This window comes from Sus scrofa, chromosome X (assembly GCF_054392235.1).
Source record: "Sus scrofa isolate SSC_HxYL_T2T_F1_AM1 chromosome X, Sscrofa_HxYL_maternal_Yorkshire_Landrace_v2.0, whole genome shotgun sequence".
Classification (NCBI taxonomy): Eukaryota; Metazoa; Chordata; class Mammalia; order Artiodactyla; family Suidae; genus Sus; species Sus scrofa.
In genome coordinates, this window is record NC_139401.1 from 86,280,765 (window position 1) to 86,307,476 (window position 26,712).

General features: G+C 36.8%; 1 protein-coding gene across 3 annotated transcripts in view; it reads left to right on the forward strand.

Moving 5' to 3' along the window:
• The window catches only part of FAM133A (family with sequence similarity 133 member A), a 32,046-nt gene extending 26,967 nt beyond the window's left edge, over nt 1–5,079 (forward strand). For all 3 annotated transcript variants that reach the window (XM_013986306.3, XM_005673772.4, XM_005673771.4), the window contains exon 4: nt 2,087–5,079. In XM_013986306.3, coding sequence (XP_013841760.1) covers nt 2,190–2,936 — 747 coding nt within the window. In that variant the 5' untranslated portion in view covers nt 2,087–2,189 and the 3' untranslated portion in view covers nt 2,937–5,079. The remainder of the gene's footprint in view (nt 1–2,086) is intronic.
• Nucleotides 5,080–26,712: the final 21,633 nt, after the last annotated feature.

Genomic DNA, 26,712 nt, shown 5'->3' on the forward strand with positions numbered 1-26,712 from the left:
TATTTGACAGATCTGTAGAGTAGCATTAAAAATGAAAATGACAAAAAGACCCAAGAGGAGCTGGGCAGAATTGAAGAGGAAGGAAAATAAGATAATACAACAAATCAAACACAGAAAACTATTACCAAGAATCAGTGTAAAATCTGTGGCATTGAGCTTATGATGAGTAAGTATGTTAGGTTGACTTAAAGGGTCAGAGTCAAGACGGAGACTGACAGAAAAATCTGTGATATGTCCTATCATCTTTCTCTTCAAACTTTGATAGCTTCCTAACAACTCTAAGACAAAATCCAAAATGTTAAAATAACCTAAGAAGGCCTGATGGTCAAGCTACTTACTTCATATGCAGCCTCACCTCCTACCAGTTCCCTCTTAACACTTTAGGCTCCGTCAACACTAAATACATAGTGCTCCTTCAGATCTCTCAGGTTTTTTACATACTGTTTCCTCTGCCTAGAATGTCCTTCATTTCCCCATTTCCTGAGTGAACTCCTATTTATCCTTCAAAACCCTATACTGACGTCACAAACTCCAAGAGGCTTCTCTGGATGTCCCTCTCTCACAGAGTTATCAATACAGTCATTTATTTGTTTATTATTTTGCACATATTTATTGAGTACTTAGTGTGGGACATATGCCATGTTAGGCCCTGAGAAAACCATGGTGTTGTAAGACAAATCAAATATGACCTTTACCCTCTTGGCCTTATATTTAGTGATGGATACATACACACAGACATGTACACACACAAATACACACATATCCACATAGATGTATAAAATAATTATTGATTTTCTAAGTGCTGTGAATAAAAGAAACAAGGAACTGTGGTACAAAATAATGAGTATGAGAGAGAGCTACAGAGGTAACATACTTTGATATAAGGTTGAACCATATGAAATTGTTGGTATTTGACTCTTTTTGTCCTATATAATTGGTGATTTTATATAGTTTGACCTAATAGTTACCTTTCAGAAAAACTGGCATTTAAAATGAGACCTGAAAATGAGGTGAAACTGGCCTGGAGCTTACACGTTCCCGAATCAAAGAGAAGATCAGAAAAGATAGAGTTGAGAAAAGGGGTAAATAACTCTAGATGAAAGTAAGAGGATCCACCAAAAAGGACCTTTATAGGAGTTTGTATTTGATTCTCATTAAAATGTAAAGCTACTGGAACATTTTAAGATCCTTCTGATTTCAATGTGGGACTGGAATGGAAGACAGAATGGGTAAAATAGGGCTATCAATTAAGAAGTTGATGTAAGGAGGCAATAGAGCGTTGTGTTAGGTGTGTAGGTTTTGACATTAGGCTGCCTTGATTTGAAGCCTGGTTTTGCCATATGCCATTTATTATGTTACACAAGTTATTCAAAACCTCTAAGCCTCTGTTTCTTCATCTGTGTAATAGGGGTAATAATAGGACCAACCTCAAAGAATAAGTCTTGAGACTGAATCACATAATCTACTGCACAACACTAAGGACTCCCTGGCATATAATAAACCCTTAATAGATACTAGAGATTAATAGGCCAAATGAGAGATGACAGTACCTGGACTATGTTGATGACAACATATATGGATAGAAGTGAACAGACATGAGATCTATTATTGTGGTGAGTTTAAACAGCAGGATTTAGTAATGAATTGGATGTGAGAGTTGAGGGTGAAGGATTGTTCAGGTATGACTCCTAGGTTACTATCAAAGAGTGGAATGCTTTATGATGTACTTTCTTAAGATGGAAAAGGTCTGCTTGCTACAGAATTTAGCTATAGAAATTTTTCTCTCTTTATACCATATTAGGCAGAATGAAAGAAAGAAAAAAAAAGGTAAATATCATACAATGCAAAAGGAAGTAGTTATTTAAATATTTAGATAATAGAACCTCACATGAGGTATAAAAAACACTTTATATTATATTCATACCACAATGTCTAAAATAGGCAAAAATTGTGTATTATCTTTTCTCTAAGATTTTGGAAATCTTTCTACTATACTGTGTGATAGACAGTGAACAATTAAACTTATGTGCTTACTTTGTCTTATATTAAAGATGTTTTTTAATCATTCCATCTGCTTCTCTCACAGAATGGAGCCTACTTGTTATACCAGCAGATGAAGAATTTAAGGAGGGTGTCTATCTTTATTCTCTTTAACAACTGAGAGTCTGCTCTGGGAACCATCAGGCACCATGGGGAAGCGGGATAATCGTGTAGCTTATATGAATCCTATAGCAATGGCCAGATGGCGGGGCCCCTCGCAATCTGCAGGCCCAACAATACAAGATTATCTGAATCGACCGAGGCCGACCTGGGAAGAAGTGAAGAAACAATTAGAAAATAAAAAGAAAGGCTCCAAGGCATTAGCTGAATTTGAAGAAAAAATGAATGAGAATTGGAAGAAAGAACTAGAAAAAAGCAGAGAGAAGTTATTAAGTGGAAACGAGAGCTCATCCAAGAAAAGGGAAAGAAAGAAAAAGAAAAAGAAGAAATCTTGTCAGTCTTCGTCGTCTTCTTCATCAAGCTCTGATTCTTCAAGCAGTTCTTCAGATTCTGAGGATGAGGAGAAGAAACAAGGAAAAAAGAGAAAGAAAAAAAAGAACCGTGCATACAAATCATCAGAAAGCTCTACATGTGAATCTGAATCAGAGAGCAAGGAATCTGTAAAAAAGAAGAAGTCAAAGGATGAAACAGAGAAAGAAAAGTATATTAAAAGTCTCAGCAAAAAAAGAAAGAAGACTTATCCTGAAGATAAACCTTTATCATCAGAGCTCTCATCAGAATCAGATTATGAAGAGGAGATGCAAGCAAAGAAGAAAAGGAAACGTGACGATCGAGAAAAAGCAACAGAAAAAGCAAAGAAGAAGAAGAAGAAACAGCACAAAAAACATAGTAAGAAGAAGAAAAAGAAGTCAGGTTCAAGTCACAAGTCAGGATAATATCAAGAAAAAAAATAAAGCAAGATGTCCCTATTGAAAAAAGCAAGGTCTAAAGGAAACTTCAACTGTGAATGTTAGGGCATATTTACCAAAATGCATGAATTTCCCTGTGTTAGAGTTATTCCCGGACTTTTGAGTTGCCAGTCAAATGCTACTGTGCCAGAAAGGGCCATAATTGTTGCCTGCAGCTTAAATATAGGATTTTGTTTCATTTGTGTGTTTTTCCTTCCACTGGCTAATTCCTCAGAGAACTAAAACCCTGTTGTCATACTAGTGGTTAAAATGTTTGGAATTAAAGTAAAATGTTTTAGGTGATAAATAATTTTGACCCAAAAATGTCCCTAATAGTCAAGAGATCTAATTTGGATACATCTTAAAAATATAATCAGAACTATCCAGATGACAATAGTTGACATTTTTGAAGCAACTATTGATGCTCAAAAATGACTATTTGATGTCTCCAAATACTTACTTTTGAAGATTAAAAATTTAGTTTATTTTTCTTTTCTCCTTAATAAACTTTTGTTCTCATGGGGAAAGGGCTTGCGGGGGAAAAAAGAGTTTGCTATCACTTTGGCTAGCTGAATAGTGTGCCTTTGGTCCTTACACATCCTATTTTTGCCTGTGCGGCAGCCATTCTTTTCTTATTTGGTGATGTTGTATGCTACTTTAATGAACAAGAAAGACAGCAATTTACAGTATATATAAGACCCCAATTTTATGAAATTTACCTCCACTACCACAGTACTGAATAATATTTAGTGTTACAGTGTTACATGATTTGAATTAACGTTGATACCCTTTGCAGGGGAATCGTTTTCAATAGACCCTGGTATTTTTTGATTAATAAAGATTCTGAAATATTTTGCATGTTTTATACTATTAAGTTATGATTATCCAGGGATATTCTATATAACCAGTAATCATTTTTATATGATTTATGCTTAAAATTCAAGTTTCAAGTTTGTAATTTCTTAATCTTACTATATTAATTTCATTACTCTGTTTAATTGCACACTTGGTAAAATATTTAGCATGCAAAAAGAAGGTTTTTAAAAAATATTTGATGCCTTCATATTGAAGCTAGTTTACTGTAAGCAAGTTGAGTGCCAGACCTCTAGTACGCTATATGTCTTGTTACATAAAACTACTGTCAAAATCTTAGTAAGTACACTGTTTAAAAATTTGTTGTCTTAAGCATTAATATTGAATTAAATAGGAGTTAAGGAGATTATAGTTTTTCTGTTTCATACTTTTCTAAGATTTGGTGTTTGTTGCCTCGTGTTTGTTGCTGATTCATGTTCACCACTGTGTTAAAATAAGTTGAAATATATTTTTACTTTACATTTTTTATATCAGAGTAATATGAATTATAAATTGATGTCTAAAAAACACCTGTTACAGAGGATGTGCTAATTGTAATGTCATACATACAAAATATTTTGGCATGAGGAGAGAATCAATAGCTATTTTTTTAATAGCTGATTTCATGTCAGCTGCCTTGAACCACAAGTAAAATTGTAAAGAAAAAAACATCTGGTAAATAACATATTGGCTCCCCAAATTTTTGCAGTGCGTATACCAGAATCTCCAGTAACATTCTTAGAACATTATAGATGTAATACCTTATTAGGTTACATTGAAGCTTCATAACTTTAGCTGTTTCCTAAACTATATCTATATATGCTGATTAAAACTATTATATTTAAGGGATATTTTGTATCCATATAGAGTTTTTCAAAAATTGTTTTTCCTTAAAATATGAAAAAAGCTTATATTATTTGTTGAATGTGGCAATGACATTAACAGCTTATCAGATATCTATGTGCTCCCATTCACTTCCCAGCCCCTTGTAGTTAGGCAATGCCATTTGACTACTTCTAGCAGAGGAATTGCAGAGAAATTGTAAGTGGAAGTGATGTGTCGTTTCAATACTGGAGCAGTAAAAAGTCCAGTGTGACTCTCCAGCTCTCTTTATCTGTCATGATGACCTGAAAGTAATGTACTACAAATGTTGTACTAACAGTATGAATGCAACCTGGATCTTTAACTTACTGTTTATAAGAGACCTGCCCAGGAGAGCTGATGGACTTGTAGTGAATGTTTTGAGTGAGAAATAAACTGTTACGTGTTAAGCCACCGAGATTTGGAGTCTTTTTTTACTGCCATAGCAATCACCTATCCTACTCTAAATAGTAACATGGAACCCTAGAATGTCTATTTCAAATAACTCATTTACTCTCTGTCACATTTTCCTGTAGTCTGCGGAATGATTCAGAGGTGATCATTTATGCCACAGCAGAAGGAAATATTATTTTATTTGCACTGGCTTTTTTGTAATGACTGAGAAAGAGGGTGGTCTAGCATATTTCGCACTTAGCAGCAATGCTTACTGTCTAGGAAGCAAAACCCTCATTTTTCCTCTGAGTATGGCCAAAACAATCTTCCAGTAAAGACTTGAGGAAGGAAATATTAAAAGCACTCATGGGTGGAGTTCCCATTGTGGCTCAGCCAGTTATGAAACAGAACCCCATGAAGATGTGGGTTCAGTCCCTGGCTTCAATCAGTGGGTTAAGGGTCTGGCTTTGCAGCAAGCTGCAGCATAGGTCACAGATGTGGCTTGGATCCCTCACTGGTGTGGTCGTGGTGTAGGCTGTGGTGGCAGCTGCAGCTTCAGTGGGACTCCATATGCCGCAGATGGAAAAAAAAAACACTCATGGGGAGTCAATAAAAAACAAGGAATGCTGTTTTATATATGTGTGTGTGTGTGTGTGTGAATATAGGAAATGGTAGAAAAAAGTGGTATGGAAATATGTAAATTCTACTAAATACTAAATAGATTTAGGTAAACATATAATATACAGCCTTCAGAATGAAAGCAAAATAATTTATCCCTTATGTGGGAAGCACTAAAGTTATTAATGATGTGCTTTATATGATTCATAAGAATAGTTTTAGCCATAATATTCAACTAACTTTGTGGAAAGGGAAAAAGTGGGAAAGTCAGTAAGAAAGACAGGAAACAGGGAGAAATAAGTGGAATCTAGATTAGGAATGTAATTGCAAGCACAAAATGAAGAATTTGAAAGATCTCAGGCTGAAAATAAAGGATTAGATTAGCGATGAGAATGAATAGAACTGGGGGTGCTGGTTTTGTATCTTGTATTGGTTTATTACAAATTTATCTTGAGAAAGTTTTACCTTTGATATTGTGATTCTGTAGTCATTTTCCACTTGACCATATTTTTTACTAAAAAAATTTCATCTGTGATGTAGGTTTGAAGCTCCTTTTTGACTCATGGAAATGATAGCCAAACATTCAAACATACCTATGTACTTTTGAGCTGAACTAACTTTCTAGTCCTTCTTGAGCTGCAAACAAGATGTGTTCTTTCTTCAAATGAATCTATCAGTTTTTCTTGACTCTTTCATGACACTTACCTCAATCTACGTTGTATTTTGTGTATCCATGGACTCAAGTTGTTAAGAGTGCCCTGGCTCTTGCACTAAACACTAGGTTAAAATTCTCATTCTTCAGTTTCTTGATATGTGACCCCAAGTAAGTTAATTCACCTCTCTGTATCTGTTTCCTCAGATACAAAATCAGAAAAATAACTATCTGTCTGTCTGTCTGTCTGTCTATCTATCTATCTCTACCATGGTTATTAGAATAAGACCAAATAACATTTAAACCATTTAACACAGCTCTTGGAACATAGCAAATGCTCAGTAAATGCTATATCTTCTTTTCCTCCTCCTCTTGTCATCATCATCATCACCATTATTATTGTATCATCATCCCCCCTGCTGCATTGTAACTTCCTGAAAAGTAGGGGCTGTTTGATCTTTTATTTCATGCAATGACAGTAAACAGTGTGCATATGATAGGTGTCATGATTTTCATTGAGTTAGTTGGTCAGGCCCTGGGAGAAAGGAGAATCTGAATGAATGCAATGTACCAATGCTATGTGTAAGCTCCCTACCTCACTTTTAAAACAAGATATAATTCATACGCCATACATTTCACATTTTAAAAACATGTAGTTCAGTGTTTTTTAGTTACAGGTAAATGCAAGCATAACCACAACCAGTATTAGGACCTTTTAATCACCTCAAAAAAGAAACTCCAGGAGTTCCCTCTGTGGCACAGTGGATAAATGATCCAGCTTTTCTCTGTGGCATTGCTGGCTCAATCCTCAGTGAGCAGGGTGTTAAAGGATCCAATGTTGCCACAGCTGTGGCATAGGTGTGGCTTGCTATGAGTGTGGCCGAAAAAGGAAAAAAAAACTCCATATCCTATTCTTCCCATCCCACTCCCAGCCTCTACATACTTTCTGTCTCTATAGATTTCATACAAATGAAACTACACAGCATGTGGTCTTTCATATAAAATGAAATTATACAATATAAAGGTAGCTGGCTTTTTTTCCCTTAGCATATTTTCAAGGTTCATGCCTTTTGTAGCATGCACCAAGATAAAATGAAAGAAAATCTACTCAGCCATCAAAAAAGAACAAAATAATGTCATTTGCAGCAACATGGTTGGAACTAGAGACTCTCATACTGAGTGAAGTAAGTCAGAAAGAGAAAGACAAATACCATATTATATCACTTATATCTGGAATCTAATATATGGCACAAAGGAAACTTTCGACAGGAAAGAAAATTATGGACTTGGAGAATAGACTTGTGGTTGCCAAGGGGAATGGGGAAGGAGTGGGAGGGACTGGGAGCTTGGGGTAAATAGATGCGGAATGTTGCCTTCAGGGTGGATTAGCAATGGGATCCTGCTGTATAGCATTGGGAACTGTGTCTAGTCAATTATGATGGAACACGTAATGTGAGAAAAAAGAATGTATACATGTATGTGTAACGGGGTCACCATGCTGTGCAGTAGAAAAAAAATATATATGTAAAGAAATAAAAATAAAAAAAATTTTTAAAAAAAGAAAATCCATTTCACCTTACCAAATTTCTGCTAAAACCAGAAGAAATTCCACCTTCCATACATATATATGCTGGGCATAATTAATCTGACTTGTACTTCCTTTAGAAATCCTGATTATACAGCAAGCCATTTGAGGGATTATATTTTCTACATGTAAAAATATTCAAATATTCATTAGAAGAAATCAGATCAATTTTTATTTTGGAGGCATACATGAGTGTGATTTTGTGCTCAGAAACTTGGCAAGAGCAGAACTGTTTTAAGGACAGCTCTGATATGCTAATATTCACTCCAATAAGCTACTACTTTGAATAGTAAAATCAAGAACTCTATATATTGTGTTTTCTGATGACTTTTCTCAGCTGTTTACAAAATAATTATCATTAATAGTGTTTCCATGAGAAATCATCTTATTGCTATTTATTTTTGGCATCTAGTTTCCCATGTGGGGAAAATAAACCTTTTATTTTTTGCTTGAATTTAAGCTGAAATGAAGTTTATAGAATTATTTTATATACTGAAAAATGATCACTATTTTGCTATCTTACTGAGAACTCAAAATGCTATAGCTCTATGGAAACTTAAATTTAAGTGGAAACCAACTTATTCACCATTAAAATAACCGTTTGTATCACTTAGAGTGATTATTGTTATCAAATATTTGTATGAACTTTATTTTTCAAAAAATATTGATCAAATATTTTTAGTAATGGCACTAAGAATAACCAGTGAAAATATGATCTTATAAAATCCAGATTATTCTCCACGCAATAAGGAAAACCTGGGTAGTTTGAGAGTCTCTGCATTTGGTTTGTACATCCTGTTCTGTGACAGGCCTGTGGACTATGAGGTTACTGTTCCCACCACTCAGACTATTCCCCAGTATTTTTAGACTTAATGGAATTGTATAAAAGAACTTTAGATAATAATGCTGCCTGACGACTCAGGAAAGAATTCATTCATTCATTCATTACTTTGGTTAAGGAGTCTGACTATATAGTACTTTCATGAAAAGCCAGCACAGAAATAATTCTCAAGGTTATCTTCAAAAACTTTTTGTTTATACTAAAAAGTAAAGGTTTTGAACCTGTTGCCCATTTCCTTTCCTCTGACGGCATTGTATTAACCTCTTACAGGATTCAAATACATAGTGTGGCCAGTGGACCCCCACACTATACATACACACATTCTCTGAAGGACTAGTGTAGGCACAAAGGAAACGTTGTATTATCTCCTCCCCAGCCTCATGGCAGGATTGTTGAGGTACATATTTAAAATAAGTACATAAGAGTTCTCATTGTGGCTCGGCAGGTTAAGAACCCAACATAGTCTCTGTGAGGATGCAGGTTTGATCCCTGCCCTTGCTCAGTGGGTTGAGGATCCAGCATTGCTGGAGTTCCCTTCATGGCACAGTGGAAACAAATCTGACCAGGAACAATGAGGTTGCGGTTTTGATCTATCGCTTCTGTCAGTGGGTTAAGGATCTGGCGTTGCGGTGAGCTGTGGTGTAGGTCACTGATGTGGCTCGGATCCCATCCCACATTGCTGTAGCTGTGGTGTAGGCTGGTAGCTGTAGCTCAGATTGGACCCCTAGCCTGGGAACCTCCATATGCCATGGATGTGGCACTAAAAAGAAAAAGAAAAAAGGATCCAAAGCTGACATGTGGATTGCAGATGTGGCTCAGAAACCACATTGCTGTGGCTGTGGTGTAGGCTGGCAGACATAGCTCCTGTTTGACCCCTGGCCTGGGAAATTCCATATGCTGCAGGTATAGCCCTAAAAGGCAAAATAATAATAATAAAATAAGTACTTATATACTTCTTTGTTTCTGGACTTCAAAACTCCTAATATGAATATTATGAAGTCTTTTCTATACATATGTGACTACCTTCCTCCCATTCCAATTCAGAAACTAGGCTACACCTCAGCTATACATCAGCTGCCAATCATTTTACCTAAGTACATTATTATATAGTTGACATTAAAAACTATGAAAAAAGGCTTGGTATAAATTATTTGGTTTTGATTAATCCATGTTGCAGCTTTACTATAAACATAATGACAAATTTAGAGTCAGTACAGTGTGAAGATTAAGTGTGCAGGACTTGGAGACAGACTGCCTCGCAACAGCCCTACAATTAAATGAGTTAATCAATGAAAAATATTTAGTCTTTAAAACTCTTTTCAACCACTCCCATCCACTCCATTTTAAAATCCACAGATATCCCTTGCATCCCAATATAGCACCCCTCTGCCTCCCCCAATTCTTAATACTCCCTTGCCTTAAGTATGTGTGTATGCATCTACATCAATATACCATCAAAGTGCAAATAGTCAAATATACTCCATGAATTTTTTAAGATCTCATTTTCTCCTGTTTTCTCTTTATGAGACAGATTGTCTTCTTTCAAAGATAATTGTAATCCTCTGTCTTTAGTCCCCCCAAACAAATTAATTTAATTATTTTGTTATCAGTATAGCTCATTCTCAAAATCCTCACCACTTTTTTTTTTCTTTTTAGGGCTGCACCTGTGGCATATGGAAGTTTCCGACCTAGGGGTCTAGCTCTGAATTGGAGCTATAGCTGCTGGCCTATGCCACAGCCACAGCAACATGGGATCCAAGCCACCTCTGCAACCTACACCACAGCTGGTGGAAAAGCCAGATCCTTAACCCACTGAGCAAGGCCAGGGATCCAACCCACATCCTCATGAATACTAGTTGGGTTTGTAACCTGCTGAGCCACAAGGGAACTCCCTAAAAATCTTTAAAGCTGTATCCTATTACTTCAACTTTCGCAGGATTAACTTATCTAGACCTTCTTCAGATTTAATCCACAAGAAGATGTTTTATTTTTTAGCTTCTTTACTCAGATAAAGATTTTACCAATACGACAAACTTAATAGAAAGTGGAAAACCATATTAAATCCCCATTACATCTATCACAGATGAACAGGAGGGAAACCAGTGAATAAAATCTGTGGCCTAGGATAACTCAAAACAATATCAATATTATGTCAGTACATAAAACAAAATAAAATAGAAAAATTAGTATCAACCCTCCCCCCCAAATTTGAAACTTTAAAAGGACATCATTGCCATTAAGCAGTCACTTAATGACAGCTCAAGCCTAATGGACATATATTTCTGGACCTAGTCAAGAATCGCATATGAGTGATTTCTATAAGCCCAGTAGTCCTTGCACAAATCTTTAACAATCAAATTCTAAAAGTCAATTGCAATTAAGTAACAGGACAAAGATGATTACCCCCAGTATATATCCATATATGAGCATGAAAACTTTAGAAACTGCCTATAGCCATGTGGCACATACACACCCAACCATATATAGTGGGCCAAGAGCATTGCCCAAGGGATTGTATCAATGAGAGATCCAATCATTTAACATAATGTACACCCAAATTAGGATAATTTGAAAGGGTTTATTTATAAAAGGGTTATTTACAAATGTGTTGGCAGAAGGTAGGAGAAACATAGGAGATAGTGCAGTAACCTGGGGTTGGTAATAATTAGCTGTTCCAACTTCTAGGCCTGAAGAGATGAGAACTGTGTATAGAAGACCATTTTGAGCTGAGCATGGTCACAGTTGGCCTGAGCTGACATTTTAGAGAACAAATACCCTGACCTCACTTTGCTCTTTCTTTCTGATTTCCTATCTTGTTCCCCATTAGCTGTACCCAACTGGAAATTGGAAGTCATGGGATCTTATCAATATAGTCCAACATAGGTCAGCCTCTTGGGGCACCAAACCAGTTGAAAAAGGGTGGAGAGTAGATCTGCAAGGACAAGTGAAATATAAGCAGCACTGCATGCCCTCTTTTCACCTCAGCATTAATTCTTGTACTTCTGAGTGAAAATTTAATGTCTCCACCCAAGGGGTTGCATGAAGGCATACAAGTTTCCATATCATTGCATGATGTAATTTTGATCATGCTTCATGAAAAATATTAGCCACTACTGAAATTACGCATTAAAATAATGGTGGAGAGGAGGAGAGGAGATAAAAGGAATGAAAAGCATAGTGCTATGTTTTTCTCCCTCGTGAGTATACATGAGGCTATATTGGTAACAACTTATTGCCTTTTCTCTCCAATTCCATGCTCCCCTGACCCTCTGTGGGCACCCGGATGGATGAGGTTCTTCACTTGGTTGGGCATAATAAGCCTTCATTTTTGAGGGATATTAGTTTTTTGGTCTTGCCTTGGTTGGGTTGTTGCAGTTTTCAGTTGATGAGGACAGTTGGACAACGGAGTAACAAGGAGAAGAGAGGGTGGTGCCTCTTCTTACTCCCTTCCCCAGCTATCAAGCCCATGGATTCCAAACATAATCCTCTTTGTCCCACTATGTAGCAACAACTCTATTTCCCCCTAAAATTAGAATCAATTACATAGTTCAATACAGTGACTCCCTTCTTTGCATATTGGTTTAGTGGCATGAAGAGCTAAATAAAAGTCCACGAAGTAGTCCCAGCTTCCCATGCATCAGACCTATGACCTTGTTTTCTGGTGGAATTATTCCTCCCTTGTATACTAGGATTTCCAAACCCACAAAGCCTAAGTTTGTGGGCATGGAAGCAAAAATTCTTTGAGTATATCATGAGCTGTAATTGTAGGAAAGACAACACCCATTCACCACTTAGTTCCTGGCTTTGAAAGAAATTGCACAGTTTATTGGCTACTGGTTTAAGTCATATACTGCATCCTTTAGGACATCATCTTAAACTTGCATGTTGCTTTCTCTTATTTGTCAAAACAAATAAATCATCAGCAGATCACATAAGACACATAACAAAACCAGTGAATTCTGTGTGAGCCTATCACTTTAAAATGTATCCCCCAGTTAGAGATAATATTGCATGGGATACCATGGCAATTGATAAAGGCATTCTGTAAATCCATAAACAGTGATGCTGGCACAATCTTTCCAGGCAGAGAAGGGAAATCCATATCCAGAATACATATTTATCCCATCAAGGACACAATGTTGCCTCTTCCATAAGAAGATGTGTCCACTGTAATCAATCTGACATCAAATAGCCTGATGGTTAACTAGAAATGATACCATATTTGAGGCTCACCATTGGCATCTGCTGTGAGCATGTTGGTTACTCAAAAGTGATGGTAGCCAAGTCAGCTCTGGCAATGGAAAGACCCTGTTGTTGAACCCATGCATAGTTCTCTTCCTGCCACAATGTATATTTTGTACATGGCCTATTGAATAAGCATCAGGGTGACTGGGGAAAGAAGTCGACTAACTGCAAGATCCAGTCATCTTGTCCACCTGATTATTGCGAGTTTGGGCAATATTTGCATAGGGTATTAATATCTTCACACTCAGTTCATTTGAAGAAGTCAATTCAAATACCTCCCCATTCACTGTGACTTGTCACTGATTTCCAATTCTGATCAGTCCAAATTCCTAACCAATTTTTTGCTCATGAATTGATATAGAGCCATACTTCAGGCCATCTCTCCTCTGACTGATGTGCAAAGTCACATATACTGCAGAATATTCTGCCCACTAGAAGGATTTCTCTTCACCAGTGACTTCCAAAGCCATTCCTTCTAGGTATTATTGGCATATACCTTTGCAGTTTCATCTCTAAATTGGGCCCATGCTTTTTCTTCCTCATTAAATACTCTTAAGGAACTCCTCAAAAAGTCACAGGTGTGTTTGAGGGAGGGGTGTTAAAGCCGTATAACCAGATGTCATGAGAATCTGAGATATCTGCTCATAAATTTTAAACTTTATTTGTAGAGCAGTATTAGGTTCACAGCAATACTGAGTAGAAAGAATGAAGATTTCACATACACCCCCTTTCTTCACACACACATAGCCTTCCCCACATCAACATCCAGCACCAGAGAGATACCTTTGTTATAATTAATGAACCTACATTGATACATTATTACCTGTAGTTTACATTAGAGTACTCTCTTGGTGTTGTAGAGTCTTTGGGTTTGGAAAAGCATATAATAACATGAATCCATCATCATAGCATTGCATAGAATAGTTTCACTGCCTTAAAAATCTTCTATGCTCTGCCTATTTATTCCTTCTTCTCCCCAACCACTGGCAACCACTAATCTTTTTACTGTCTCCATAGTTTTTGCTTTTTTCAGAATGCCATATAGTTGGAATCATATATGTAGACTTTCTAGATTGGCTTCTTTCACTTAGTAATAATATGCATTTTCACTTTCCTCCCTGCCTTTTTATGGTTTGACAGCTCATTTCTTTACAGTGCTAAATAATATTCCATTGCCTGGATATACCACAGTTTATCCATTCACCTACTGAAGGATATCTCGGTTTCTTTAAAATTTTACCAATTATAAATAAAGCTGCATGTGTAGTTTTTTATGTGGACTTAGGTTTTCAATTCATTTGGTTAAGTACCAAGGAGCACGATTTCTGGATCATCTCCTTGTAAATTTTACATCTCCTTCAAGATCTATTTAGGCCAAGTATATACCACGTCCATTTTATAATGAAATACTGCTGTGCAAATCCAAATTCATTGTTGTGTGAATCAGATATCACCAATACATGATGAAAAATAATCTCTTTTGGGGCCCATTTTTAAGGAATTGAGTTTTTTTTAATGGAAAATAGAGTAGGGTAAGACTTTTCTCCTAAACCAAAGGGTTCTGTGCTATTATCTTTTCATTAGGGGTTTCCAGAGGTTCCATATAACATATCTTTCTGCCACAGAAACTTCCCATATCTTTGACATTTCTGATTTATAAAGCCTTAGTAGTGAAACATGTTACCATATAGCCTGGAACTCATGGAAAGCCCATTCTTTTCTAGAACCCACTTAAAGTTAGAAGATTTAAAGACTGCTAATGAATCTGTTAAAGAAGCACAAATGTGTTCTATGTCGCCTCCTAAATCCACAGAGGACCACCAAGCATTATGCCTATTTTGGAGGGTGTGGAGTGTGTTAAAATGTGAGGCAACTTGTCTTATTATGGAAGGAAATATCTCAATATATTCAAGAACAATGGACTCCTAGAAGCCTCACTGATATAGCAGGTCTTGAATTTTTGCCTAGTTCATCTCCCACTCTCTGGCGTTCATATGTCTTACAAAGATACCTATGGCAATGCTACTGAAAGTATGTTTCCCAGACTCATGTCATTTCCTAAACTGTTTATCATTTGCCTACAACAAGATAAATATAGAAATCGATATGGGAGTTCCTGTTGTGGCTCAGTGGTAATGAACCTGACTAGTATCCATGAGGAAGTGGGATCAATCTCTGGCCTCACTCAGTGGGATAAAGGATCCGGTGTTGCTGTGAGCCATGGTATAGGTTGCAGATGCAGCTTGGATTCCATGTTGCTGTGGCTGTAGCTGTGGCCAGCAGCTGCAGCTCTAATTAGACCCCTACCCTGGGAACTTCCATATGCCACAGATGCAGCCCTAAAATGAGAGAGAAAAAAAAGAAAGAAATTGATACGAAGTTCCCTATTGACACAGTGGGTTAAGGATCCAGCATTGTCACTGCTGTGGCTCAGGTCGCTGCTGTGATGCAGGTTTGATCCCTGGCCTGGTAACTTCCGTGGGCTGCAAATGTGGACAAAAAAAAAGAAAAGAAATTCACTAAGAAATTGATAGAAATGTAGCAATTTGACATATGATATCCAATCACATACTTTTCTAGTAAATTGTGTTTACCATTTTTGCAAAAGTATGTCTTTGATGAAAACATTAATTAAACCTTTTTTTTAAAAAAAATGGAAATTAAAAATGATCCTTTACCAATGAAGTTTGATAAGGACTGATCCAGAGTGCTTGCTCCCTCCTAGTCATTAGGTCCAATTAGCATGGTATCATCAACCTAAAGGCCAACATGATAGTCTTCAAGATGTCAAGATGATCGAAGTCCCACTGGACTCTATTATGATTGACAGCAGGAGAGTTCACAGCTCAGAAACAATATAGTAAATAATATATCACTGTCCATGCCATGCAAATGTAAATTGTTTCTGATGTCCCTTACTGATTAGAAGGTACAGGAAAGCATTTTACAAGTCAGTAGCTGCATACTAGATTCCAGGGACAGTGTTGATTTACTCCAGTAAATATTCTACATTTGAAACCACAGCTGCGCTTGGCATCACTTCCTGATTATTTGCAATAATCTACTGCCATTTTCCATGATCCATCTGGCTTTTTCACTAGCCGAACAAGTGTGATAAATGGGAGGGTTATAAGAATAATTTCTCCTGCATCTCTGAAGTCTTTGATGTTTGCAATAATCTCCACAAATTCTCCAAGGGCTTTTGGTTTGTTATCTTGGAAGAGGCCCCCACTTCACTTTTCCCACCGTAATAGTCCTCTATGAAGCTATCTTTCTACCATTATAGCCTTCCCACTTGACATATCATCACTTCACAACATGATCAATTCTATAAAAAATTTCAACTTAACTGCATGAGACAAAGAGATATTGTGAAATTCTGCCATTTACTTAATATATCTATTCCCACTGTATACTATGGAACCAGAGAAATAACAGAAAGGTCTACGTTCTAAATGGATGTATTGTGAAATGTATGTGGACCAAGATTCCATCTCTCACCTGATTTCACTAAGCCCCTACTTTGACAAGTGGACTACAGTGGCATTTTTGTCTCTAGTAGTCATCAACCTAAAGTCCAGGTAAGTCACCATTAATCCCCAGAAGGTCAGGGTATTTTCCTTCCGCCAGTGCATAGTTACTGGGTTAATGGCTGAAGGTCTCACTGGAGAAGGATTGAGGGAGAGTTCATGGTGTCAGCCTGTGGCCACACTGCAGTGTCCTCAAAATGTCACAATTTTCACATAAGTTAAAGGACTTTGACTTGATGAAATTTGAGGATTTAGAGAAGAGTCCATGGATTCCCATGACAGTGACTGAAGTGAGGCTTCTAACTTGATTTGGCATTTTTCAATTGGTCATTGCCACAGTTTGCTTTAGGTCAAAATATTCTGATTATCGTTACATTCCTTATGTGTTGATTATTGGGAAATTGCACACACCTTGTCTCTGATAGCTAAATATTGCTACAGTAACCTCTACCACACCAGGATCCCATTGTTCCCATTAATATCAGGGAAACCAAATCCATGACACCCTCTATGTTTATCTCTGACTTACAATGTTCAGCTGTACCAGAGAAGAATGAATATGACTCCATATTGGATCTATTCCTTTATCTGTAATCTTTATGCTCTGTTGCCTGTGCCTGGTCATGTTGGCTCTGCACCTTTGAAAAGAAAATTTGCTTATAGTTTGAAATATATGTAATAGCCCTTTCTCAAGGCTCTGCCTCCCAGGCTTGACCTTTAAAAGTATAAGGCTTTTCATTCATATAGAGATTAAAAAGTGGCAGAACAGAGAATAGCATTTGTCTTATTGGAGGGTTACAGTAATATTGTGACCAGACCAATGTGGACAACTGCAAGAGCAAAGGGTCACCACATCTCCTATAAGGTCTGACCGGCACCAAGAAGTTTGCAACACCAGCCACACCCCAATCCCCATTTATTTATTTATTGTATTTTTATTTTTTATTGTTTTTCCACGTGTTTTTCTTTTTAAAATATTTTATTTATGTGTATATTTTTTTCTACTGTGCAGCATGGTGACTTAGTTACAGTTACATGTATACATTCTTTTTTCTTATATGACGTTTCATCATAAGTGACTAGACAGAGTTCCCAGTGCTACACAGCTGTATTCCATTGCTAGTCCATCCTGAAGGTAATATTCTGCATCTATTTACCCCAAGCTCCCAGTCCCCACCACTCCCTCCCTTCCCTCTTGGCAACCACAAGTCTATTCTCCAAGTCCATGATTTTCTTTTCTGTGGAAAGATTCCTTTGTGTCGTATATTAGATTCCAGATATAAATGATATAATATGGTATTTGTCTTTCTCTTTCTGACTTACTTCACTCAGTATGAGAGTCTCTAGTTCCATCCATGTTGCTCCCCTTTTAAAATAAATGAAGCCTGAATTCTAACTCAGGTAAGGTGGTTCTTTGGGACACTAGTTCACCATCTGGCTTCTGAATAAAGTCATTATTCCTTGCACCAACGTCTCATCTCTTGATTTATTGGCCTGTTGTGCAGTGAGAAGTACAAGCTCAGACTTGGTAATACAGCCACTACAGAGTTCAGAAGATTACATATAATGAATCCATTCTAACATTCCCATTTCCCTGGGCCTTTGGCCGCTTTCCTTTAGTGCAGCAGTTCTCAAACATCAATGTGCATCAGAATCATCAGGAGGGTTTGTTAAACTACACATTAATGCTTCCTATGCCAAGAGTGTCTCATTAAGTAATTCTGGTTTGTTACTCAAGAATTTGCAATCAAACAAGTTCACAGGTTAGGCTGATGATGCCGGACTAGGGACTACTGAACCATTGCTCCAGTGTATGCCAAGAAAATATTAGCATTTCTATCTCATTAACTGTAGGCCATCATTGAGTTCAGAATTAAATTAGCTAATCGAACAGAGCTATTGCCAGGTTCTTGAGCCAGTGTATTAAATGCTGAATCCTAAGTGAATACACCCATGTCATTGTATTCAGTCCTTTATGTCTTAAATCTCATCCAACTTTGTTTAGCATCCTTATAATCTACTCCCATGCATGTTCTCCACGTCATCCTGCAGTCCTGAAGACACTGATAGGTAGTGATTCACGAGGAAGAATAATTCCAGTTTGTGAGGCAACCATTCCTGGTGCTACTACTGGAAGGGTTTGATTCAGAGATACTACTTCTGCTGGCAAGAGAGATTAAGAGATACAGGAGCCTGAACTGACCTCACAGAATAAATAGAGGAATAAACACTGGGAACTCACTCAGCTCCCTCTGCTATCTCCTTCCAGGGCTCCCTTTGGGCCAAACCCACTGAATGCCAGAAAGCATGAGAGATTATTGATGTAATCTGAAATGGTTAGCAAAGGATGGAGAAGAGTAGAGTGGAGCTTGAAGGGCAAATAGATATTGAGCACAGGGATCCATTTGTTGATGATCAGTATGCTCCCATGGATACCTGAGCCCTAACTGACCCTCTTTCCAGTCTCTTCTCAAATCTTGTCTGCCTTATTGCCTAGGTCCTGAATCCTACTTAACATATCATCACTTCACAACTTGATCAATTTTATAAAGTATTTCAACCTATTGTCCAATGGGCTTTTCTTGGTGTTGATAGTCATTAGTGCTGTTCAACAGATATTTATGGTTCTCCTTCCAAACATATGATAATATTTCACTTGTTTACCTCCTTGCAGTGCCGAGTCACTATGTCTACATATCAACACTGATGCTCGCTTATGCCAACTGTATTAAAAAAGTTTCCATAAACAAAAATTAGGAATAATATCAACTTTCCATGTGTAGAAAAATCTACTTGTCTACATTGAATACTCAGTTATCAAAAAAGTCTTCAGATACATGAAGATTAGAAGAAGCTAATAGAAATTGATGGCAGCAGTGAAGAGTGGGCAGAATTTGAGCCTCTCAAGTTTGTCAAAAGGCAACTAGACAAATTAGGAGCATTAAAAATACATTGGAGGTTTTCCCTTGTGGTGCATCAGGTTAAGGATCTGGTGTTTGTCACTGCAATGGCTTGGTTCACTGCTGTGGGATGGCTTTGATACCTGGCCCAGGAATTTCCACATGCCACAGGCATAGCCAAAAATACCCCTCAAATGATCAAAACCAAACAAAAACCTAAAACTCTAAGTGGAAATTAAAAAAATACAATGTTAACAGGAAAAAAGGGAAAATGAATTTTAGTATAGGCATATAATGAAATAGTGCAAACATTTTCATTCTTTGTTTATGGGTAAATATATTTCTGATAATAGTAGAATGTGATGCATGGGAATGATAACTAAAGACAACTAATTCAAGATATTGACAAATCAAGATATTGGCAAAGTCAAGATATTGACTTCTGAGTGTGAGGAGGGAAATTTGATTGGACAATAGTATCCTAGAGTATAACTATATTTGTAATGGTGATATAGGGGTATATGTGTATTGTTTTCCTTATCTTTTTATTTATCAAGCATATAATAATAATAAAAGGGAACTAAAATCATGAAAAATTATTTATTTGCTTTATTTAATCAAATAATTTCCTTTATGAATTAGTGAATAGAATATCCTCTATTTCACTTATTAGTAACGTAACTGTTTCCACTATTAATGCTTGGAAAGCTCTTGAAAAAAATTAAAATCCATGGAGTTCCTGTCATGGCTTAGCAGAAATGAATCCAACTAGGAACAATGAGGTGTGGGTTCAATCCCTGGCCTTGCTTAGTGGGTTAAGGATCCAGCGCTGCCATGAGCTGCAATGTAGGTTGCAGATGCAGCTTGGATCTGGTGTTGATATGGCTGTGGTGTAGGCCAGCAGCTGTAGTTCTGTTGCCACCCCTAGCCTGGGAACCTCCATATGTCTTGGGTGTGACCCTAAAAAGACAAAATGACAAAAAAAAAATCCAGTCATATTGGGTTTCTGTTAAGAATTACAGCTACAACTATCTTTTCATCTTGTGTATGACACTCTGTGCTATCACCCACCCAACTCATATTTAGAGGTTATTATAAACATTCTTGTAAAATAACTTTGACCTGAGTGGATGACATTTCATTGTGATAGAACCTATGTCAAAAATTAAAAATGCTAAAACAGTCATACCAAATATGTCTTTTGTGACATTCTTTATACATTGTTAACCTACCCTTATCTCAAACATTTCATATAAGGAACGTTTTTATTAAGATGTTGTGCTCAGATTACATGTATCAGAATCAAACGAGGAACTTGTTAAAAATAGAATTCTGAGCCCTATGCTAGACCATCTTGATCAAATTTTCTAGCTGTAGGGAGTTCCCACTGTTTTGCAGTGGAAACGAATCTGACTAGTATCCATGAGGATGCAGGTTCAATGCAGGCCTGGCTCAGTGGGTTAAGGATCTGGCATTGCTGTGAGCTGTGGTATAGGCTGCAGACATGACTTGGATCCCACCTTGCTGTGGCTGTGATGTAGGCCAGCAGCTGTAGCTCTGATTTGACCCCTAGCCTGGAAACTTCCATATGCCTTGGGTGTGGCCCTAAAAAGTAAAAATAAACAAATAAAATAAAACTTTCTAGGTGTAGACCTGAAATTCTTCATTTTTTTTTCTTTTTCATCTACACTATCCCAAACTTTGGTTTCTTTTCTTTTTTTTTTAAATTATTGGAGGAGTTCCTGTCATTCATGGCTCAGTGGTTAATGAATCTGACTAGGAGCCATGAGATTACGGGTTTGATCTCTGGCCTTGCTTGTAAAATAACTTTGACCTGAGTGGATGACATTTCATTGTGATAGAACCTATGTCAAAAATTAAAAATGCTAAAACAGTCATACCAAATATGTCTTTTGTGACATTCTTTATACATTGTTAACCTACCCTTATCTCAAACATTTCATATAAGGAACGTTTTTATTAAGATGTTGTGCTCAGATTACATGTATCAGAATCAAACGAGGAACTTGTTAAAAATAGAATTCTGAGCCCTATGCTAGACCATCTTGATCAAATTTTCTAGCTGTAGGGAGTTCCCACTGTTTTGCAGTGGAAACGAATCTGACTAGTATCCATGAGGATGCAGGTTCAATGCAGGCCTGGCTCAGTGGGTTAAGGATCTGGCATTGCTGTGAGCTGTGGTATAGGCTGCAGACATGACTTGGATCCCACCTTGCTGTGGCTGTGATGTAGGCCAGCAGCTGTAGCTCTGATTTGACCCCTAGCCTGGAAACTTCCATATGCCTTGGGTGTGGCCCTAAAAAGTAAAAATAAACAAATAAAATAAAACTTTCTAGGTGTAGACCTGAAATTCTTCATTTTTTTTTCTTTTTCATCTACACTATCCCAAACTTTGGTTTCTTTTCTTTTTTTTTTAAATTATTGGAGGAGTTCCTGTCATTCATGGCTCAGTGGTTAATGAATCTGACTAGGAGCCATGAGATTACGGGTTTGATCTCTGGCCTTGCTCAGTGGGTTGAGGATACAGCGTTGTGGTGAGCTGTGGTGTAGGTTGAAGATGCAGCTCAGATCCCACGTTGCTGTGTCTCTGGCGTAGGCTGGCAGCTACAGCTCCAATTAGACCCCTAGTCTGGGAACCTCCATATGTCTCAGGTGTGGCCCTAAAAGGACAAAAACAAAAAAATAAAAAATAAAATAAATAAAAAAATAAAAATTATTGGAGTATTTGACTTATAATATTATGTTTCAGGTGTACAGCAAAGTGAATCAGTTATATATATACACATATCCATTCTTTCTCAGATTCTTTTCCATATAGGTTATTACAGAGTATTGAGTAGATTCCCTTGTGCTATACCACAGGTCCTTGTTACTTATCTATTTTATACATAGTAGTGTGTATGTGTTAATCACAACCTAACTTTTTCTTTCCACCAACATATCCCCTTTGGTAAGCATAAATTTGGTTTTGAAATCTTTGAGTCTGTTTCTGTTTTGTGAATGAGTTCTTTTGTATCATTTTTTATTATATTCCACATACTGGTGATCTCATATAATATTTGACTCTGTCTGACTTACCTCATTTAGTATGATAATTTCTAAGTCCATCCATGTTGTTGCAAATGGCATTATTTCATTCATTTTTAAGGCTGAGTAATATTCCACTCTATATATGTACCACATCTTCTTTACCCATTCCTCTGTTGATGGAAACCTAGGTTGTGTACATGTCTTAGCTGTTGTAAATAGTGCTGCAATGAACATTGGTGTGCATGTATCTTTTCAAATTATGGTTTTCTGTGGATATATGCTCAGTTGTGGGATTGCTGGATTATATAGTAGTTCTATATTTAGTTTTTGAAGGAACCCCCATACTGTTTTCAACAGTGTTTGTACCAGTTTACATTTCCACAAACAGTGTAGGAGGGTTCCTTTTTATCCATAATCTCTCCAGCATTTCTTATTTGTAGACATTTAGATAGTGCCATTCTGACTGGTATGAGGTAATACGTCATTTTAGTTTTGATTCCCATTTCTGTAATAATTAATTATGTTGAACATGAGATTCTTCATTTTTAACAAACTTCTAAGCCAAAACTTCAACACTAAATTCTTAAAGGTAGTTTATGAAATAAAAAGGAAATTAGTGGTAATGTTTGCTATAAGTAGGTTTTTTTACTTGAGAGTTAGTGACGTGAAACCTTAATACAATTGAACTTGACTAGGTAGAATATTCACTCAACACATATTTAAAGAGTGCCTACTTTGTGTCAGACACTGCTAGAACTAGGTATAGAGCATTTATTATAACATTGTGAAGAGGATAGACATGCATAATAATCATAATTCATAACTAATTGTAATCTCCATAATTAATTGTAATTAGTGAATTATAGTGATAGGCACAGAAGACTGATTCCTAACCCAGACTGAGAAAGTCAACAGGGTCTTTTTGGAGATCGTGACACATGAGATGAATCATAAAAAAGTAAGTAGAAGGTGACTCAGTGAAGGGAGAGATGTTTGAGGTACACGCATTCCAAATCAAAGGGATGGATGGAACATATTGGGGGATATTTGACTTGTAGAAGAGAGAAGCTGAAATCCTTATAAATTAAAGATAATTTTCCTACAGCGTTTGCTCCCTAACCTCTCTTCTTTGAAGCTGCCGCTTTTTGCCCACGCTTTTCCTAGACTCATTTTTTTAAACTAATATCTTGGGCACTTCCCATCTCGAGAGAGGGATTTGGTGCTTCACACAGTTTCCTATTCATGTATTCTCTTGTCATCCTGAGTAAAGATGTTCCTAGTAAATTCAAAAGCATGGTAAGAACTCACCTAAAAACAGAGTTTCACAATGCTGATATCTCTCTTTTAGTTCATCAAAGATTCTCACCAACATCCCTGTCATTTGCTCTCATGGCCACACCCTAGGGATTGTAAACATCCAGAAGAGTACAAACTCTGAATTCTTGAATTTTGAAACTATTCTCTCTTCTCACATTCTCATATTTTTCCACTTCTTCCACTTTCTCATTTTCCACTCTTCAAACTTCTTTCTGAAAAAAATTTTTATCATAGTTGATTTACAATGTTCTATCAATATCTGCTGTAAAGTGACCCATTTATATATTTTTTTCTCACATTACCCTTCATCATGTTCCATCACAAGTGATTAGATATAGTTCCCTGAGCTATACAGCAGGTTCTCATTGCTTATCCAAACTTTTATACAGACCTTTGATACCTCCCAGTTCTCCCAATCTGTCAGGCCCCTCTAGGTTTCACTACCTGCCCATTCTAGTCTAGATAGCTTGTCAACTACACCTTTAGGCATTACAGCTCCTCAACTTATCTTGTTATTCACCTTAAAACTTTAGCTTCAAAGAGTCTTTTTTTTTTCTTTTTAGAGCCACACCCGTGGCTTATGGAAGTTACCAAGTTAGGGGTTCAATCTGAACTGCAGCTACAGGCCTACACCACAGCCACAGCAATGCTGAATTGGAGCTTCATCTGTGACCTACATCACAGCTTGCAGCAACTTCAGGTCCTTAACCCACTGAGCAAGGCCAGGGAGAGAACCCACATTGTCGTGGGTATTAGTTGGGTTCTTAACCCTCTAAGCACACAATAGGAACTCCCCAAATAGTCTTGATTGTCATTTCTCATTCTTTACTCTCTACCTGAGGAATCATATCTATTGATGAACATGAAACAGTCTTTACCCTGAAGCATCTCAGAGTCTAGTTTTAAGATTGATTTAATTTAGCAAGGTAAATTGCTTCAGCTATTAATTAGAGGCTGATGTTCCACAGCTTTATAATTCCAGCCATGATCTCGTCCTCCTAAGCCTTAGACTATATATCCAAACTCTGCTGGATAACTCCATTTCCATATTCTCAGACACTTCTAACTCAAAATGCCCCAAATGAACTTGTTATACCCCTACACAATTTTTTGATTGTCTCAACTTGATGAGTTTTATGTAAACAGTCAATAGTTGCCTTATCTTCACTGTAAAAGAAGCCCCTAAAGTCAATTTACTTTTGAATATTTCTTTGCCTGTATAATTCCCTATAAAATGAGAATAATAATAATAATAATAATAATAATAATAATAATAGTGATAATAATAATAATCAATATAAGAGTTCCCGTCGTGGCTCAGTGGTTAACGAATCTGACTAGGAACCATGAGGTTGCAGGTTCCATCCCTGGCCTCGCTCAGTGGGTTAAGGATCCAGCATTGCCATGACCTGTGGTGTAGGTTGCAGACATGGCTCAGATCCCAAGTTGCTGTGGCTGTGGTACATGCCGGCGGCTACAGCTCCGATGGGACCCCTAGCCTGGGAATCTCCATATGCTGCAGTTGTGGCCCTAGAAAAGACAAATAATAATAATAATAATATACATATATATCACACAGAGTCATGGAGAAGAACAAAAAGGTTAGTATATATGTAAAGATCTTGGAACAATATCATGTATAGTAAGGGCTATATCCATATTATTATTTTCTAAATATTACTTTAAGACAATCAGTTGTTTTCAATATAGTGTATAGCCAAATTGTTATTTAGAAATGCACAATTTTTGTTTCTAAGCATTTGAACTTTTTCAATATTACTTATATTAGATTGTTTTGTTATCAAAGGTTAGCCTGTGATATTTCTGCAAAATTGATTTTAAATTTTTTGGTAGCTTGATATATTGTAAATTTTTATATACTGAGAAACATTTTGCAAAGAAGGTATAATCTCAATCAATGAGTTATAGACTTCAAAGCATGTTTGCTAATTCTGACTTTTTGTTTTATTTACTCTATGCTATTTAATTTTTGTTTTGTGTTATCTGTTGTAGATTAAGTTTAACATGTCACATTACAATTTTGTTTCCCTCAATTTTTCTTTGTTTCTAGTATTTTTTAAACTATTTTTGCTTCATATACTTTAGTCTTTCTTCATCTTTTTGCTCAAAGCAGGTCTCTTTATGCAACATATTATTGAGTTTTATTTTTAACTCACTCTGAGGTGAAATATGATTTGATGGGTGAATCTAAGACACTTATATTCCTTGTGATAATTATACTTTACTGCCAGTTTAGATCACAGTTTGTTTGCTTACTTACTTATTTGCATATGGACAGGCTATTGCTGTTGTTGTACTGAGCCCCCACCCCCCACCCCCTTTTCATTGCTGATTGACAGCTGGGGTGGGTCTTTGCTCCTAAACGACACTTGTGTTACTTCTCATGCTTTCCATGCTTTCCACTTCTGCAACAGTGAGTCAAGTCCCTCTTATGCTTTAAATCTTTCTGACATTCCATGATGCCACCTCTCTTTGACTTCAGATGAAAAAAAAAAAAAAAAACTTTTGTGCATTTAAGGGCTCATATAATTGCATTGGGTATCCTTAAGCAAGGATAATCTTTTTATCTTAATGTTGTTGACATTGATCAATCTGCAAATTCCTTTTTGCCACATAATGCAACATATTGATAAGTTCCTCATGTTAGGGTTGTGGATATTTGGGGATGTTCTACCTACTACAATACTTCTGTCCCAGTAAGATTCACATCCCTTCCAAATGAAAAATATATTCACTTTATCCAAAGGTCCTTAAAGTTCTCATCCCATTACCGCATCAGCTCCAAATCCAAAACCCTCATATCAATCTCATCAGCTTAATAATCCCAAGTCCCACCATCTAAACCAGATGTGGATGAAGCTCTGGCTATAATCCATTAAGTTCAACTTTTAGGGCATA